This window comes from Ursus americanus, chromosome 26 (genome assembly GCF_024610735.1).
Source record: "Ursus americanus isolate L20-20 chromosome 26, mUrsAme1.1.p, whole genome shotgun sequence".
Lineage (NCBI taxonomy): Eukaryota > Metazoa > Chordata > Mammalia > Carnivora > Ursidae > Ursus > Ursus americanus.
The window spans coordinates 18,635,691-18,650,349 of record NC_142152.1 but is presented as its reverse complement, the minus strand read 5'-3'; the positions used below and the strand labels follow the sequence as shown (position 1 = coordinate 18,650,349).

Here is a 14,659-nt window from a genome sequence, read left to right as displayed (position 1 = left end):
ACTTACACTGTTGCTGACCAATCATAACCTTCACTGGCCTTAGTACTCTGTTAAACCAGGTGTTAACCTATTAGTTGTTGAGTTGTGGAAAGTCGAGGGGTGGATCCCAGGAGAGGAGCTCAGCACAGTGACTGTTTACCATCTAGAATGTAAGCATTACAAAAATACAATCACTGGTATGGCTGTATTAGTACATACTGGCCAATTATGTGGTGTGTGCACCTCTGTTTATCATGTTTGAGTATTCTGGGTTTAATTCTAATTACTGCATCCTAACTCCTATTAGGAAAGAAGAGGAAAATAAAGAGATCATCACAGGAAAAGTTTTCACTTACATTGATTGCCTATGGTTGCCGTGACCTCTCCCTGAGCTTCAAGGCTTACGTGCATCTCTACTTCGAAGCCCTATCAACAAGCCCCTCAAATTCAACAGTTCAGTTTGCTGAGGCCTGAAACTTAGGCATCATATTTGGATTTCTTTCTCTTCCCCACCTTCTATAGTCAGTCACCAATTTCTGCTATTGACTTTCCCCACAAAGAGAATCCTCTTGATTCAGCAAAGCTGAGGTTATTAAACTTACTGCAACAAGGGAAAGCTTTGACAGAGTCTTGGTAGTTAGGGGAAGTTAGGAAAGGGTATTTCTAGGATTTTGAGATTGGGATTCACATGGTTTAAGGCACATCCTTCAAGATGGGGAACTGGTTGGGGTGGGCAAAGTTTGTGACAAGGTATTTGGAATTAGTGGACATAATAAGAAAAGGCTCTTAAAGTAATTTGTTATCCTGTCAGGAGAGCTCTTTGCCCTGATGCATACACTGTTTGTCCAGATAAGTTAGTTTGTAAGAATTTCCTGAAGCAAACAGTAAAGCTAATTACTGGTTTAGTCTTATCATCCTGGGCAAAAAAAAATTTCCTGGGGCACAGTTATATTATGTTGATTCAGTTCTCTCTGCCACTCTTACTTTTAAACTTTTCTTTAGTCCCCTTTTTTCTGCCTACACCACTACCACTACCACTGCCCTAGTTCAAGCTCTCATCATAACTTGCCTAGACTATTTAAAATGCCTTCTAACTCATCTGTAGTCTTTTGCCCTCAGATTTGTTTTCCATACTGCCACCAGAGTAATGTAACTATATTGCAACTCTGACACTGATGTGTGTAAAACCTTTTAGTGGCTTCTGGTTGTCTGTAGGGTAAAATCAGCACCGGCTCCTTGTCTGCACTCTTTTTGCATTGCTGTCCAAGCATTTGATTTCCTTCATCTATGCGTTTGTTGATGCTGTTGCCTCTACCTGGAATATCTTTTCCCTCCTACTATATGTGGCTAATTTTTGTTCTTCCTTTAAAAGTTAAGTCAGGCGGTATCTCCTATAGGAAATATTTCCTGAACCTAGACTCTGCTTTAAGAACATACTATGTATAGTGCTATTGTTACACTCACCATATTGTGCAGAAATTACCTTTTATGAGGGGAGAGAGCCACCTAAAGGCAAGTTGTCTTATTAATTTCTGTATCCGCTAGCATCTGCAATAGGGCCCAGCACACAGTAAGTTCTGTTTTTACTGACCCAAATTGGGTCAGAAGGGGAGGACTTAAGGACTTAAGGGGAGATAAGAGGTGATGATTTAACTTTAAATTGATGTATTTGAGGCAACATCAATGTTTCCAAATAGAGAAATTTAAATATGAGAGCAAGATTTAAAAGTATTATTGGGAAATCATCATGTTGGAGTAATAGTTTGAATTGATTATTTCACCAAGAGTGAAAGTGTAAACAAGAGAGCACAGATTGAGGACTGATATTTGGGGAATATACTCAGTGGTTGGGAGAAAGTAGAGGAAGCCCTCAGAGATATCAGTAGCAACAGAGATGAAGAAGATAAACCAGAAGCATAGAGCTATTGGGGTGGGGAGAGGCAAGGAGGAAAGAAGAGTACAGAGGAGAACTGGAATCATAGTGTTAAAATTTGCAGAGCAGTTAAGGAGTATGAGAACTTTGAAAAGATTTTCTGAATTCGACAATGTTATCTAGCAGAATGGGGATTTCATTTCTTTTTCTTTCTTTTTTTTTTTTTCTTGTAGGACAAAGTAAGATTTTTTGTTCTCAGTTTTTAAACTGGCAAAAATATATCCTTTACCTGTGTTCAAACCAGGACTTTCTCAAGGGGTGTGGTTTTCTTTATTTGGGAATAAAGTTTAACTTTATTGAGGGCCTGTAGTAAATGTTTACTTTGAATTAACACGCTTTCTATTTTTTTCTTGTTATCTCTTTTGTCTTTGTGAGCAAAATCATTATATATAGATTACTTGAAAACAATGTTTGGTCTTTCCTTTGATGTGTTAATTCTTACCTTAATTACTAGATTATTTACAGGCCATTGGTAGTTACCCATTAAGAAGTAGCAAGCAAGATACTACCAATATATATTTTCATTTTACCAAGTTCATTTTTAGAACTATTATTGATTATATCACTCATTTTCAAAAAAATGTTCAGCCATGAAACCCTTTCCTTAAACGTATATGGAATCCCAATATGTGAATCAGATAAAGTGGAGTTTGTGTGAAGCTGTGAAAGGGACCTAAAGTCCCTCCTCATAAGTTGTATCTAGCCTTCTAACTTCCTTCTCTTTGTCTACAAACAACCAGTGGCCCCTGGGTCTCCTCCATGGAAATCCTGGGGCTACTTAAAGCATAGTTTGAAAATCACTGATATGTGATATGTGATAACCACATTAGTACTGAAAGTCACAAGATACTTAGACATCAAGTCAGTTGACACTTCCACTCTGTTCTCTTATTGGTTAGTAGAATGTACAACAATAAATAGCTGCCCAAAGAGCAAATAAACTTGTACTAAAATTATTTAGACAGAGGTTGTATGGCTTCCTTTAAGAGAATTTGTCAAAGTGGTTCCTTTGTCAGTGTGACCCTGGACTACCATTACATCTGCAGTCTCCTTCCAACACCAGTGATTCTCTCTGGTCTTCTATATCTACATTTATCCTACCTAGTAAATATTATCTAAATATGATAGGGGTCTATTTTATCTTTTATTCAAATTTATAGTGTGCCATTTATATGAGAGGTCCTGTGTTAAACTGCAGGATAGTACTTAAACAAATAAGATACAGTTTGCTATTAAGGAAATAGAAAGTTTGCTGTAAGGTTTGATGAGTACAGTAAAAGAAGTAATCAGAGGATATTAATGGGAACCCTATGAAGTGAAAAGGACCTAACCCAGGCCAGCTAGGAACTTGTCAGAAAAAATGCTAGCTTCCCTGAAGACTCCAAGTTGACTTCAAAGATGAGTAGACTTTAACCAGAAGCATAATAGGGAAAGGTCTTTCTAGGCAGAGAGAGGAATGTACAAATATGCTCTGAAAGAGGGCATGCCTTGTTTGGAGACCTGTAAGTAGTTTAGTATGGCTGGAGCTTAGCATGTGAATGGAGATTGGTGAGTGAAGTCAGATAAAAAATGACTGTGTTTTGCCAAGCTTAGGAATTTGGACTTTATCTTGAAAGTGTTGTGAAGAGAGTGAAGGATTTTAAGCTAAGCAATTGCATGGTCATATTTGTGTTTTAGAAAGCACTCTGGCAGTAGTCAGGAGAACAGATTAGAGTGAACCTTTCTTAGAAGCAAAGCGACCATTAAATAATAGCCTTTTGCAATAATTTACACTAAACTGTCTGAGGATAGTAGAATTGATGTGGTGGGTGGGGGAATGATTTCAAGGTACACTAAGAAGGCAAAAGCAGTGGAGTTATTATTGGTTAGAGAAAGAGTGAATTCGGGGATGACTCTTAGTGGGGCTATCCCCCTACTAAGAGAAAGATTAAGAAGAAAGGAATCTCATGGGCTTTTTGCCTCAAGAGTCTTAGAGTGCCAACTTGAGCAAGGATATAGGTGCTTTTTTATTTTTTATATTTGAATTTGCATATATTTTTAAGGTGTGGTATGAAGAAGTAACAGTGTATTATCAGGGAAGGTTATGGAATTTTTTTTAAATCTATTAGATTAAGGTAGACTCTTATTTAAGATAGTTTAGGAAGGAGTGATCTACTTAAAGGCAAAGGACTAGACTACTTTTTGTCGAGTCATTTGATTATTTAATACCTATTTTATATACTGTATAAATTAGTTTTGATTTGAGAGTGAATTCATTTTTAGAAAATCCAGGGACTTTTTACATTGCCATTTGTCAGAATTTTTACCTTTTAAGAAGATGTGTGGTAAGATTGGCTTGTCTGTATAAACTAGCTAATTTAGTAATAGTTCTGCTGTGACATTATGCATTTTAAGATACAAAATGATTTTCCTCAGAATGCAAACTTTGATTTTCAAGTCTTTCATTGGTGTCATGTGAGAATTAATGTTTAATCCCTTGCTATTTAACACTCCTGACAGAAAGGATGTTTCCTTTACATAGCTTTGTCACATCATTTTCAAAAGTTAAGATCTCTCTTAGGCTGGCTGAGGTGGTTAAATCCCTTCAGGGAAAGAATGAGCAATGCTGTGTTCCTTAATAGAAAAGTACAGGTATTGGTTTTAGATTTTGAGGTCTGCTCTGTAAAGGGACACATCCATTATGTTTATTCACTGGAATGTTCTGTTCTTTCTTATCAGTTAGGTCTTCCTTCCCTGTAGATTTGTGATTTCTCCTGTACCTTTGAAAGCATTAGAGAGTTACCTCTTCCAGTAACAAAACAAAAAATTGACTATAGTTTAATACCTTTTAATTTACAGTGTTAATGGTGAGACTTGGACTTTTATAATTGAAAGCTCTTAGTTTACTTTCATTCTGTAATGATTGTAGATATGAAAGTACATTCTAATGTTATATTTATTTATTTGAGAGAGAGAGAGAGTGAGCACAAGCCTGGGGAGAGGCAGAGGGAGAAGCAGACTCCCCACTGAGCAGGGAGCCTGACGTGGGGCTTGATCCCAGGACTCTGGGATCATGACCTGAGCCGAAGGCAGATGCTTAACTGACTGAGCCAGCCAGGCACCCCTCTTCTTCATGTTTAAAAGAAGCTTTATTTTCTTCCTTTTTATAAAGATGTTTTACAAACAGGTTATAGTTCCTGCTTTGTTTAATGTTTTCTAATAGTAAGCCAAAAGGTCCCTAAATTTTAGTGTTTAGGAAGGTGTTTTCATAATAAGTATGAAAGTTTTCAGAAGTTGTTAGCAGTCTATAATTTGGCTTACATGTACAGATTTCCTTATTCAGGAATTAGAATGGATTTGAGGGGTAGATCAATAGGAGTACTCATTGAATTGTTACAGTTAAAATGCTTGAAAGTTCTTTGAATAACATCTTTTCAAATCTTAGAGGTTATTGTAGTTTTTTAAGAACTAGTATTATAGTTGTTATTTTGAAAAGTGAAATGATTTGTTTGAGCTTAGACTTACTCTAGGAGGAAGGATACTAGTTGCTCATTTTCTGTTAAACCAAAATGTTTCATTTGGGACATTAGTTTTTTTATCAGCATGGTAATCCAAAGTTTAAATATGTGAGAAGGTAATAACTTCTTTTTTGTATTTCTTCTACTCTGTCTGCAGGTTGTGAAAATTAAAATGAACAAACTACGGCAAAGTTTTAGGAGAAAGAAAGATGTTTATGTTCCAGAGGCCAGTCGTCCACATCAGTGGCAGACAGATGAAGAAGGGGTTCGTACTGGAAAATGTAGCTTTCCTGTTAAGGTAAGAGCTCATATTTCTATAATTCTAGGTGTGGAAAAGAATTGACAGCCTATTACATGTGAAATCCCATTGATTAGGACAATTAAAAGAAAACTCTCTAAAAACTAATCCCTTCATCTTCTGCTTCAAAGTAGAATTAATAAGAAAAATATAATTAGTGACTTTTTTCTCTTTGTATTTTAACTAGGAATTTCTGATCTGTAATCTGGAATCGCTACAAATAAGATCACTTCTGATTAGAAACTAATCCTGAAATATCTAAAAATCCCAAATTATCAAGAATCAAATTATTTTGAGTGGGATATACTTACTAAGTGGTAGGGCAGAGGGAGCAGGAGTCTGTTTTCTTAAATACAGGCCTGGTATGTTCTAGAAAATCTTTTTAAAAGAGTTAAATCTTTTAACTGTTAACTGTACAGAGGGCATTTAAACAAATTCCTTCATTTGTCAGATCAGAAAATGGAAGCTCAGGGGCGCCTGGGTATCTCAGTCGTTAAGCGTCTGCCTTCAGCTCAGGGCGTGATCCCGGCGTTATGGGATCGAGCCCCACATCAGGCTCTTCCGCTATGAGCCTGCTTCTTCCTCTCCCACTCCCCCTGCTTGTGTTCCCTCTCTCGCTGGCTGTCTCTCTGTCACATAAATAAATAAAATCTTAAAAAAAAAAAAAATGGAAGCTCAAAGAAGTTAAGAACATAGTGAAGATGTAGCGAAGGGGGTGCCATACAGGTGTTTTTTGTTACTACTACTTGACACTCTGGAGAAAAAGGGTAACATTTAAAAGTCGTGAAAGAAATGTACATGCTATACTGTTTAGTGAGAAGAGCAATTTATAATTATATAAGCATTCTATGAGATGATATAAGTGTGGGTGCAAAAATGTAGAAGGAACTATACCAAAATGTTAATATCTTCAAGAAAAAAATTTAGTCTAATATAAAATGTTAACATTTTCACCTACATTCTACATCTTCTTATGTGTAAATATTCTTACTGTGATTTTCTCCTCCTTGTACTGCCTCAGCACCATTGATTGAAAAATAGCCTGAACCTTCAGAAAGGAAAAAATTTGTATGACAGGAAAAGTGATTTGTAGAATCTACAGGTTAAATAAATACGTGGGTTTTTTTTAAGATTTATTTATTTAAGAGAGAGCATGAGTGCGTGTGCACATGGGAGGGGAAGAGGGAGAGAGAGAATTTCAAGCAGACTCCCCGCTGAGCAAGGAGCCCAACATGGGGGCTCAATCCCACAACCCTGGGATCATGAGCTGAGCCGAAACTAAGAGTTGGATGCCCAACCAGCTGCACCACTCAGGTGCCCCATAAATGCATGGTTTTTAAAATACACAAATTTTCCCACAGTCTGTCAATAACTAAGCATTTTCCTAATCACTTAGCTTTGTCTACTTAATTCGTTTGCTGAAACTTCTTTTATAGGAATGATAAATATTTTAATTTAAAATTTTGGGTATGATATTAAAGTATGAAAAAAACCCTCATACTTAAAAACTAACACTGTTCTCTGCTACCTCCCCCAACCTCATCCCAAAGAGTAGGCTCATTTTGATTATTATACGAATTGAGTATTGTGGAAATGGGAACTCTTACACATTGTTGATTACTTAGAGTATAAATTGCAACTTCTTAGGAGGGCAATTTGGAAATATCAGTTAAAATTTTATGTTATTTTTAAAACTTGGGGTTTACATTTTGTTTTAAAGATTTTATTTATTTATTTGTCAGAGAGAGAGAGAGAGTGAGCGAGCATGAGCAGGGGGAGTGGCAGGCAGAGGGAGAAGCACGCTCCCCCCAGAGCAAGGAGCCCAGTGCGAGACCCGATCCCAGGGTCTAGGGATCATGACCTGAGCTGAAGGCATATGCCTAATTGACTGAACCACCCAGGTGTCCCTCAGTTAAAATTTTAAATGCACTTTTCATTTGACCAGAAATTTTACATTTAAGAATTACATTTAGGGGCACTTGGGTGGCTCAGTTGGTTAAGCATCCAACTCTTGATCTCAGCTCAGGTCTTAACTTCAGGGTCATGACTTCAAGTCCTGCATTGGGCTCCATGCTGGGCATAGAGCCTACTTAAAAAAAAAAAAAAAAGAAAGAAAAAGAAGAAGAAGAAAAGAAACAAAAAAAGAAAAAAGAGAATTACATTTAAGGGGCACCTGTCTGGTTCAGTCAGAAGAGCATACAACTCTTGGTCTCGGTGTTGTGAGTTCAAGCCCTACATTGGGTATGGAAATTAATTTTTAAAAAATAATAATAAACTTAAAAAAGTTGTGGGAGGCAAACCATAAGAGACTCTTAACTATAGAGAACAAACTGTGGGTTGATGGAGGGGAGGTGTTGGGTAGGGGATGGGCTAAATGGGTGATGGGAATTAAGGAGGGCACTTGTGATGAGCACTGGGCATTATATATAAGTGGTGAATCACTAATTCTGTTCCTGAAACCAGTATTACACTATATGTTAACTAACTAGAATTTAAATAAAAACTTGAAACAAACGAAAAAAGAATTACATTTAAGTACATTCATAGATACACTGGCTCAAGTGGTCATGAGCATTGTTTGACAGCAAAACCCTGGAAATAAGTTAAATGCCCATCATTCTGGGATTTGCTAAAGAAATTATGACATCCAGGGCAGCCCTCTCAGGTCCCCTCCTTCTTTGGGAGCTTTGTACTCTATCACTCAATAAACTTTGTATTATCGCTGAAAGAAAGAGAGAGAGAGAGAAAAGACAGACATTAAGTGGAATTCTTTGCCACTCTTAAAAAGGGAACAAGGTAGATCTATATTCATACATTTTAGTAAATTTTTTTGAATACGTACTGTGTACCAGGCATATGCTAAGTGGTAAACGAAAAGACAGTTCTTGCTTTTGTAGAGTTTATATTCTCCTTGTGGGAGTACAGACTTTAATTAGATATTTGCATTAATAATATATGATTATAAACTGAGATAAATGCATTTTAAAAAGGGAAGGCTGAGTATAAGAAGTTAGATGAGATGAACCTGGAAAGAAGTAGGGTGGGGCCTCATAGGCCATGTTGAAAATTTGGGACCTTAAGAATAATAATAGGAAGCCACTACCTGCTGGGGGGGTGGGGTTCATTATTTTATTGTGGTAAAATATATAACATAAAATTTACCATGTTAACCATTTCTATGTGTGTAGTACAGTAACATTAATGACGCTCATATTGTTGTGCAGATATCAGCACCATCCATCTCCAGAACTTTTCATCTTCCTAAACTGGGACTCTGGGTATGGTGTGGTTTGGAGGTAGTCCATAGTGGTTGTGAAGAGTCTGGTGAAAGTTTATTACAGTAATCCAAAGGAGAGATAATGTTTACTGTGGACTAGGGTGGTAACTGTGGAGAAGAAAAGAAATGAAGTAAATTGAGAGATAATTAAGAGATAAAGGCAACAGGAATTGGAAATGTACTGGACCCAGGGAATGAATGGTGTTAGGGATGACACCTGGTTTCTTGTCCCAAACTGATGATAGAGGTGACAGTCATTGACATAGGAAACATGAAAGAATATTCTCTGATATGCTCACACAGAGAGGTAACTTTAGTGTATTATTAGGTGATAAAGGCAAGGCACAGGACAATGTATATAATATGATTCTGTTTATAGTTAACAAGTAAAAAATCTATTTGCTTATATATGTGAGAAATATCTATAAGAAGACACAAGTAAATCTGAATTAGAGAATGGGAATGAAGGATTGGGGATCTTTTTACTTTTCAGTGTATATCCTTTGGAACTAGTGACATTTCTTATGAGCATGTATCATATTTGTAATAATAAGCATATATGTATATTTTAAAAACCTCATTCACAGGATTCTGAGAGGCTGGTATATAGTATTGAAATAATTGAAGTAAAGTAAATTGAAGCACTTCCAATTGGCTATGAAGTACACAGCTTTTAAGTATTTTCTTTTTAAAGATTTTATTTATTTATTTATTTGTCAGAGAGAGAGAGCACGAACAGGAGGAGTGGCAGGCAGAAGGAGAGGGAGAGGCAGGCTCCCCACTGAGCAGAGAGCCCCAATGTGGGGCTCGATCCCAGGACCCTGGGATCGTGACCTGACCTGAAGGCAGACGCTCAACCAACTGTCCAGGCGCTCCAGCTTTTAAGTATTTTGTGTGAGATAAAGAAGATTCAGTATCATTCAGTGCTACTGTCATTTGTCATAAGAAACAGCTGATGGGATGTACTTTAGAGATAAACGTATAAGATGTAAGATTTATATGTTATGCAGACAGGGGAACTTATTTAGGGTGTTCTTTGTATGGTCTTCTCCAGATGGCCTCTTGAAATCTTTCTACAAGACATTCATCCTCTCTGCTATGTTGTGGCTCCCCACCCCTTATCTGTCTTCCCTTCCCACCCTGCACGCATATACAAGTGACATGTGGTTGGATAGGAGAGTCAGAACCTGAAATAATTTTTGGTAGCCTAAAAATAGATGAATTTCCTCAGTCAAATATAGCTGGGAAAATAATGTCTTATCTGTCCTTGCCTTTAGGGACCACTGAATTCTGAACCTAATGAGTTGATGTAAAAAGTTCCCCATGTAGACAACTAGTAGGGTGGTGGGCATGCTCACTGAGGAAGAACATGTTTGAGGGTAGAGATGAATTCCTTTTGAGGTGCCTATGAGATGTGTGCATGCAGATCCCCACTCACCACAAGCACCATGAGTTTTGATTTTGAGATTACAAATAAATTCTAGTAAGTAGGTAAGTTTGCAGATATGGAATCCTTGAATAATGAGGGTTGACTATATATAACTTACCATTAAAGTCACGAGTAAGTGAGATTGCCTAGAGGAAGTAAGAGGAAGGGAAGGCCTAGGACAAACACAGAAGGGACAGGCAGTGAAATGGGTATCTTCAAAGGAGAGTAAGAATGAGAGGTAGAAAGGGAAACCTGAAGAGTATGATCTCAGAAGGCAAGGTTTCAAGGAAGGAGAAAGTGGTCAAATGCTGTAAAGAGATCAAGGAAGAAATGAAATTCATTAGATTAAAAATTTGAAAATCTTGGTGACTTTGATGATAGCACGTACAGGGAGTCGTGAGGATGGAATCTAGATTGAGGAGTGAATGGATGCTAAATAAGGAAGAAGATGACAAATCTAGAGATTACTAATTCAAGAAGTTTGTCAGACAAGGTTGTGAGGATGGGAAGGGGTGGAAGGGAAGTATTACAAAGTGCACAAGGAAACTTTTGGTGTTGATGGCTGTTTATTATATTGATTGTGATGATGATTTCTCAGGTATATACAAAAACTCAGCAAATTGTAACTTTATATATGGTTCATTATGTGTCTTAAATCTCAACAAGGTGGTTAATTTTTTTTTTTAATGAAAGTTTGTCTTCAAAGGGGAACAGAAAGGCAGAATAACAAAGGGAGTGTGAGGTTGAGAAACTCTGTGTGTTGTGGTTTTAAAACTGTTTTAACAATTTTATTAGATATAGTTTACATACCATAAAGTTTATTCATTTAAAGTCTATAAATCACTGGTAGTTTAATTTTATGTTGAATCTTGTGTTTAATGTAGGAGAGACTTGAACATAATTGAAGGGACTTTATAAAGAAGTACGTAGAGAGTGGATTAGTTTTAGATGGAGGAAGGATGCTGCTTCTATTTTAACAGTAGCAAAGGTGGAAAACGGGGAATAAATGCACTTAAATTTATGGTTTTGGTGGCTTAAGATTGATGGAGTTTTATTTTAAAGACATATTTTCTCAAGGAAATAGGAAGTGAAGAGATCTGTAGAAGAGTAAGGAGAGAAGTCGTGGAGTTAACTTTTGAAGACAGTGGAATAGCTACTCCATAGAATGGGAGATCTAGAATATGCAATTACCAGGAATAGAAATGAGATTACTGGACAGTAGTCAAGCGAAACGACAACTCATTTGATCTCTGCCATGTATGTTTAAGTATACTGGTGCCTATGTAAGTATAATAATTTAGTATTAAAGTAATGATTAGAGTAAAGTAGGTTTCAAAACTTGTCTTGCAATTCTGCTAGAATAACAAGATAATCTTTTTAATGCAGGAGGAATTTTATTTTATTTATTTATTTTTTAAAGATTTTATTTTTATTTATTTGACAGAGACAGCCAGTGAGAGAGGGAACACAAGCAGGGGGAGTGGGAGAGGAAGAAGCAGCCTCCTAGCAGAGGAGCCTGATGTGGGGCTCGATCCCAGAACGCTGGGACCACGCCCTGAGCCGAAGGCAGACGCTTAATGACTGCTCCACCCAGGCGCCCCACAGGAGGAATTTTAATGTTAGAAGTCAGGTATTACCTAAAAATTAATGTAGTGGTTCTTTAAGTGAGGTTCCCAAAACCTTTTGTGGGATCCTGATGTACTTTCTTTTCCAACTATATATCTGTGTGAAGCCATACTTTTTTTTTTTTAATATTTTATTTATTAGAGAGCACAAGAGAGAGGGGGGGAGCATGCGCACACAAGTGGGGGTTGGGACAGAGGGAGAGGGAGAAGCAGACTCCTTGCTGAGCCTGGCTTGGTGCTCCATCCCAGGGTTCTGGGATCATGACCTGAGCTGAAAGCAGACGCTTAACCAACTGAGCCACACAAGCGCCCCAGCCATAGTTTCTTTATATACTTCCAAACAGCATATTCTGACAGATTGAATGTAGATGCAAATTTGAGAATCCAATTTTCTCTTATGCCAGATATTAGAGAGATTTGCAGAAATGTGAAACAATGCCACTCTTCTCACAAAATTGTTTCATTTTGGAAAATACAGTTATTTTTCATTAAAAATGTCATTTATGGGAGATTCATGCTCTTTTCCTTTCCAACTGTCCCAGATACTCTATATCTCTCTCTCTTTCTCTTTATGTATATATCTTCAATAAACTCTGCTTTCACCTCCTGCTGGCTTGTCTCTGATTTCCATCCTTCCAGAAGGCAAGGACCCTCTTGGCTGGTCCTCTGGGACCCCCTCTGGGTCCTCAGACCTGGCCTGCCTGCATCACTAATTCATAGGACATTGTGGAAAGTGCTTAGAAAGATATTGCTTAAGTTGTGGATAAAAATTTACCGTAGACTAAAATCTGCTCTGACTCCACCTAACAAAGCTTAAAATTAAGCCTCAGAATGATCAAAATGCCTAATGTATCCCAGAACAAAGGTCATGGATATTTATAGGAATACAATAATATCCGCACCCAAAGAGGTTAAATTTGCAGTGTCTGGCATCCAGTTCAAAATTACCAGTCATGCAAAGCAGCAGAAAAATATAACCTAAAATAAGGAGAAAAATCAAAGAGAAATAGGCCCAGAAATAACCAATGCTAGAATTAGTAGACAAGGACATTAAAACTTGAACATAATATCCCCTGTGTTCAAAAAAGTAGAACATAATATAACACTGTAGTTAACTACACTGGAACTAAAATTTTAAAAAAATAATAACTTTTAAAAGTTAAAAAATGGGGGCGCCTGGCTGGCTCAGTTGGAGGAGCATACGACTCTTAATCTCAGGGTTGTAGGTTTGAGCCCCATGGTGGGTGTAGAGATTACTTAAATAAACTTTAAAAAATTTTTAAATGTTGTTTTTGTTAACATGTAATGGAGTTTATTATCATTATTCAATGAATTCAATTTTTAAAAGTAAGATTCTTAGTTTTAATTTCTAATATAGTAAAATTATCAGTAGGTGTAACTGACATACAAAAAAATGCTTTGTAGTCTTCAGTGTAATGGGTCCTGGGATAAAAAATTGTGAGATCTTCTGATTAAAACAGTATGCTTCATCAACTAAAGTAATATACTAAGACTACTTGTAATTGATTGCTAAAATTATATTTTAAAATGCTAGTATTAATTTTGGTTGTTGGGATGCCTGGGTAGCTCAGTTGATTAAGCATCTGCCTTTGGCTCAGGTCATAATCCCAGGGTCCTGGGATCGAGACCCACATCGGGCTCCTTGCTCTGTGGGGAGCCTGCTTCTCCCTCTATCTGCCACTCCCCCTGCTTGTGCTCTCTCTCTGTCTGACAAATAAATAAATAAAATCTTTAAAAAAAATTTTTGGGGGATTGTTAAAATGGTGGAATCTAAGCCAGTTCATCGATCCTTTGATTTGTAGTTAAAATCTTAATTCTCTGATTATGTAGAATATCTGTAGAATGCTAAAGTGGACCTTCAATTGGGTAGATTGTGGATTTCATAAAATCTTTAAATTTGGAAGAATAGAAGCTTAAGGGACTGGATACAGAATTCATGCTTATTAGTGTTGTTTGTAAATTGATCTAATTTAACTCACTGTTAAGTGAGATGGAAGGACTTTCTTATCCCATTGGTTTAAGGTTTAATCCTAAACCAGGAAGTGTGCTAGTATGTACAAATAGGATAGACCAAATGGAGAATTGAGCATATGAATGCTGGAATTGCGTGTGTTTACCTCCTGGACTAATATTGCTGATTAAGCGATCTGCCAAGTTGTTCTAGGGCCCACTTCTTTTTAAAAGGTAAGGATTGCCATTGTGTTAGAAATTACAAGAGATAGTATTTTAATAACAGATTGGGGGGGGGGCGAGTTGGCCATTAGAACAGCAGCACCAAACAATTCTCGGACACCAGTAGAGTGTTTGAGAATTCAACCTAATTGTTACACTGTCTTACCTGGAGACCGATTCCTCATTTTAAGGGTTCAGGCCTATAAGACTTTCCCCTCACCCCCTCCCCATACTTCAGATACCAGTCACAAGTCCCAGGCTGTTTGTTACCTGTGTTTCTGAACAAGCAGTTACAGATTGGAGATCCATCGATCTCCTTAGGTTTAATTAATTTGCTAGAGCCGGCTCACAGAACTCAGGGGAACACTTACATTTAACAGTTTATGAAAGGACATGATAAAGGCTATGAATCAACGGTGAGATAGGTA

At 37.2% G+C, this 14,659-nt stretch overlaps 1 protein-coding gene across 17 annotated transcripts in view; it reads left to right on the top strand.

Annotated features, from left to right (window-relative positions):
- Nucleotides 1-14,659, top strand: part of NUMB (NUMB endocytic adaptor protein) — a 184,063-nt gene that overhangs the window by 112,821 nt on the left and 56,583 nt on the right. For all 17 annotated transcript variants that reach the window (XM_045807866.2, XM_087856105.1, XM_087856114.1 and 14 more), the window contains one exon: nt 5,567-5,707. In XM_045807866.2, coding sequence (XP_045663822.2) covers nt 5,582-5,707 — 126 coding nt within the window. In that variant the 5' untranslated portion in view covers nt 5,567-5,581. The remainder of the gene's footprint in view (nt 1-5,566; nt 5,708-14,659) is intronic.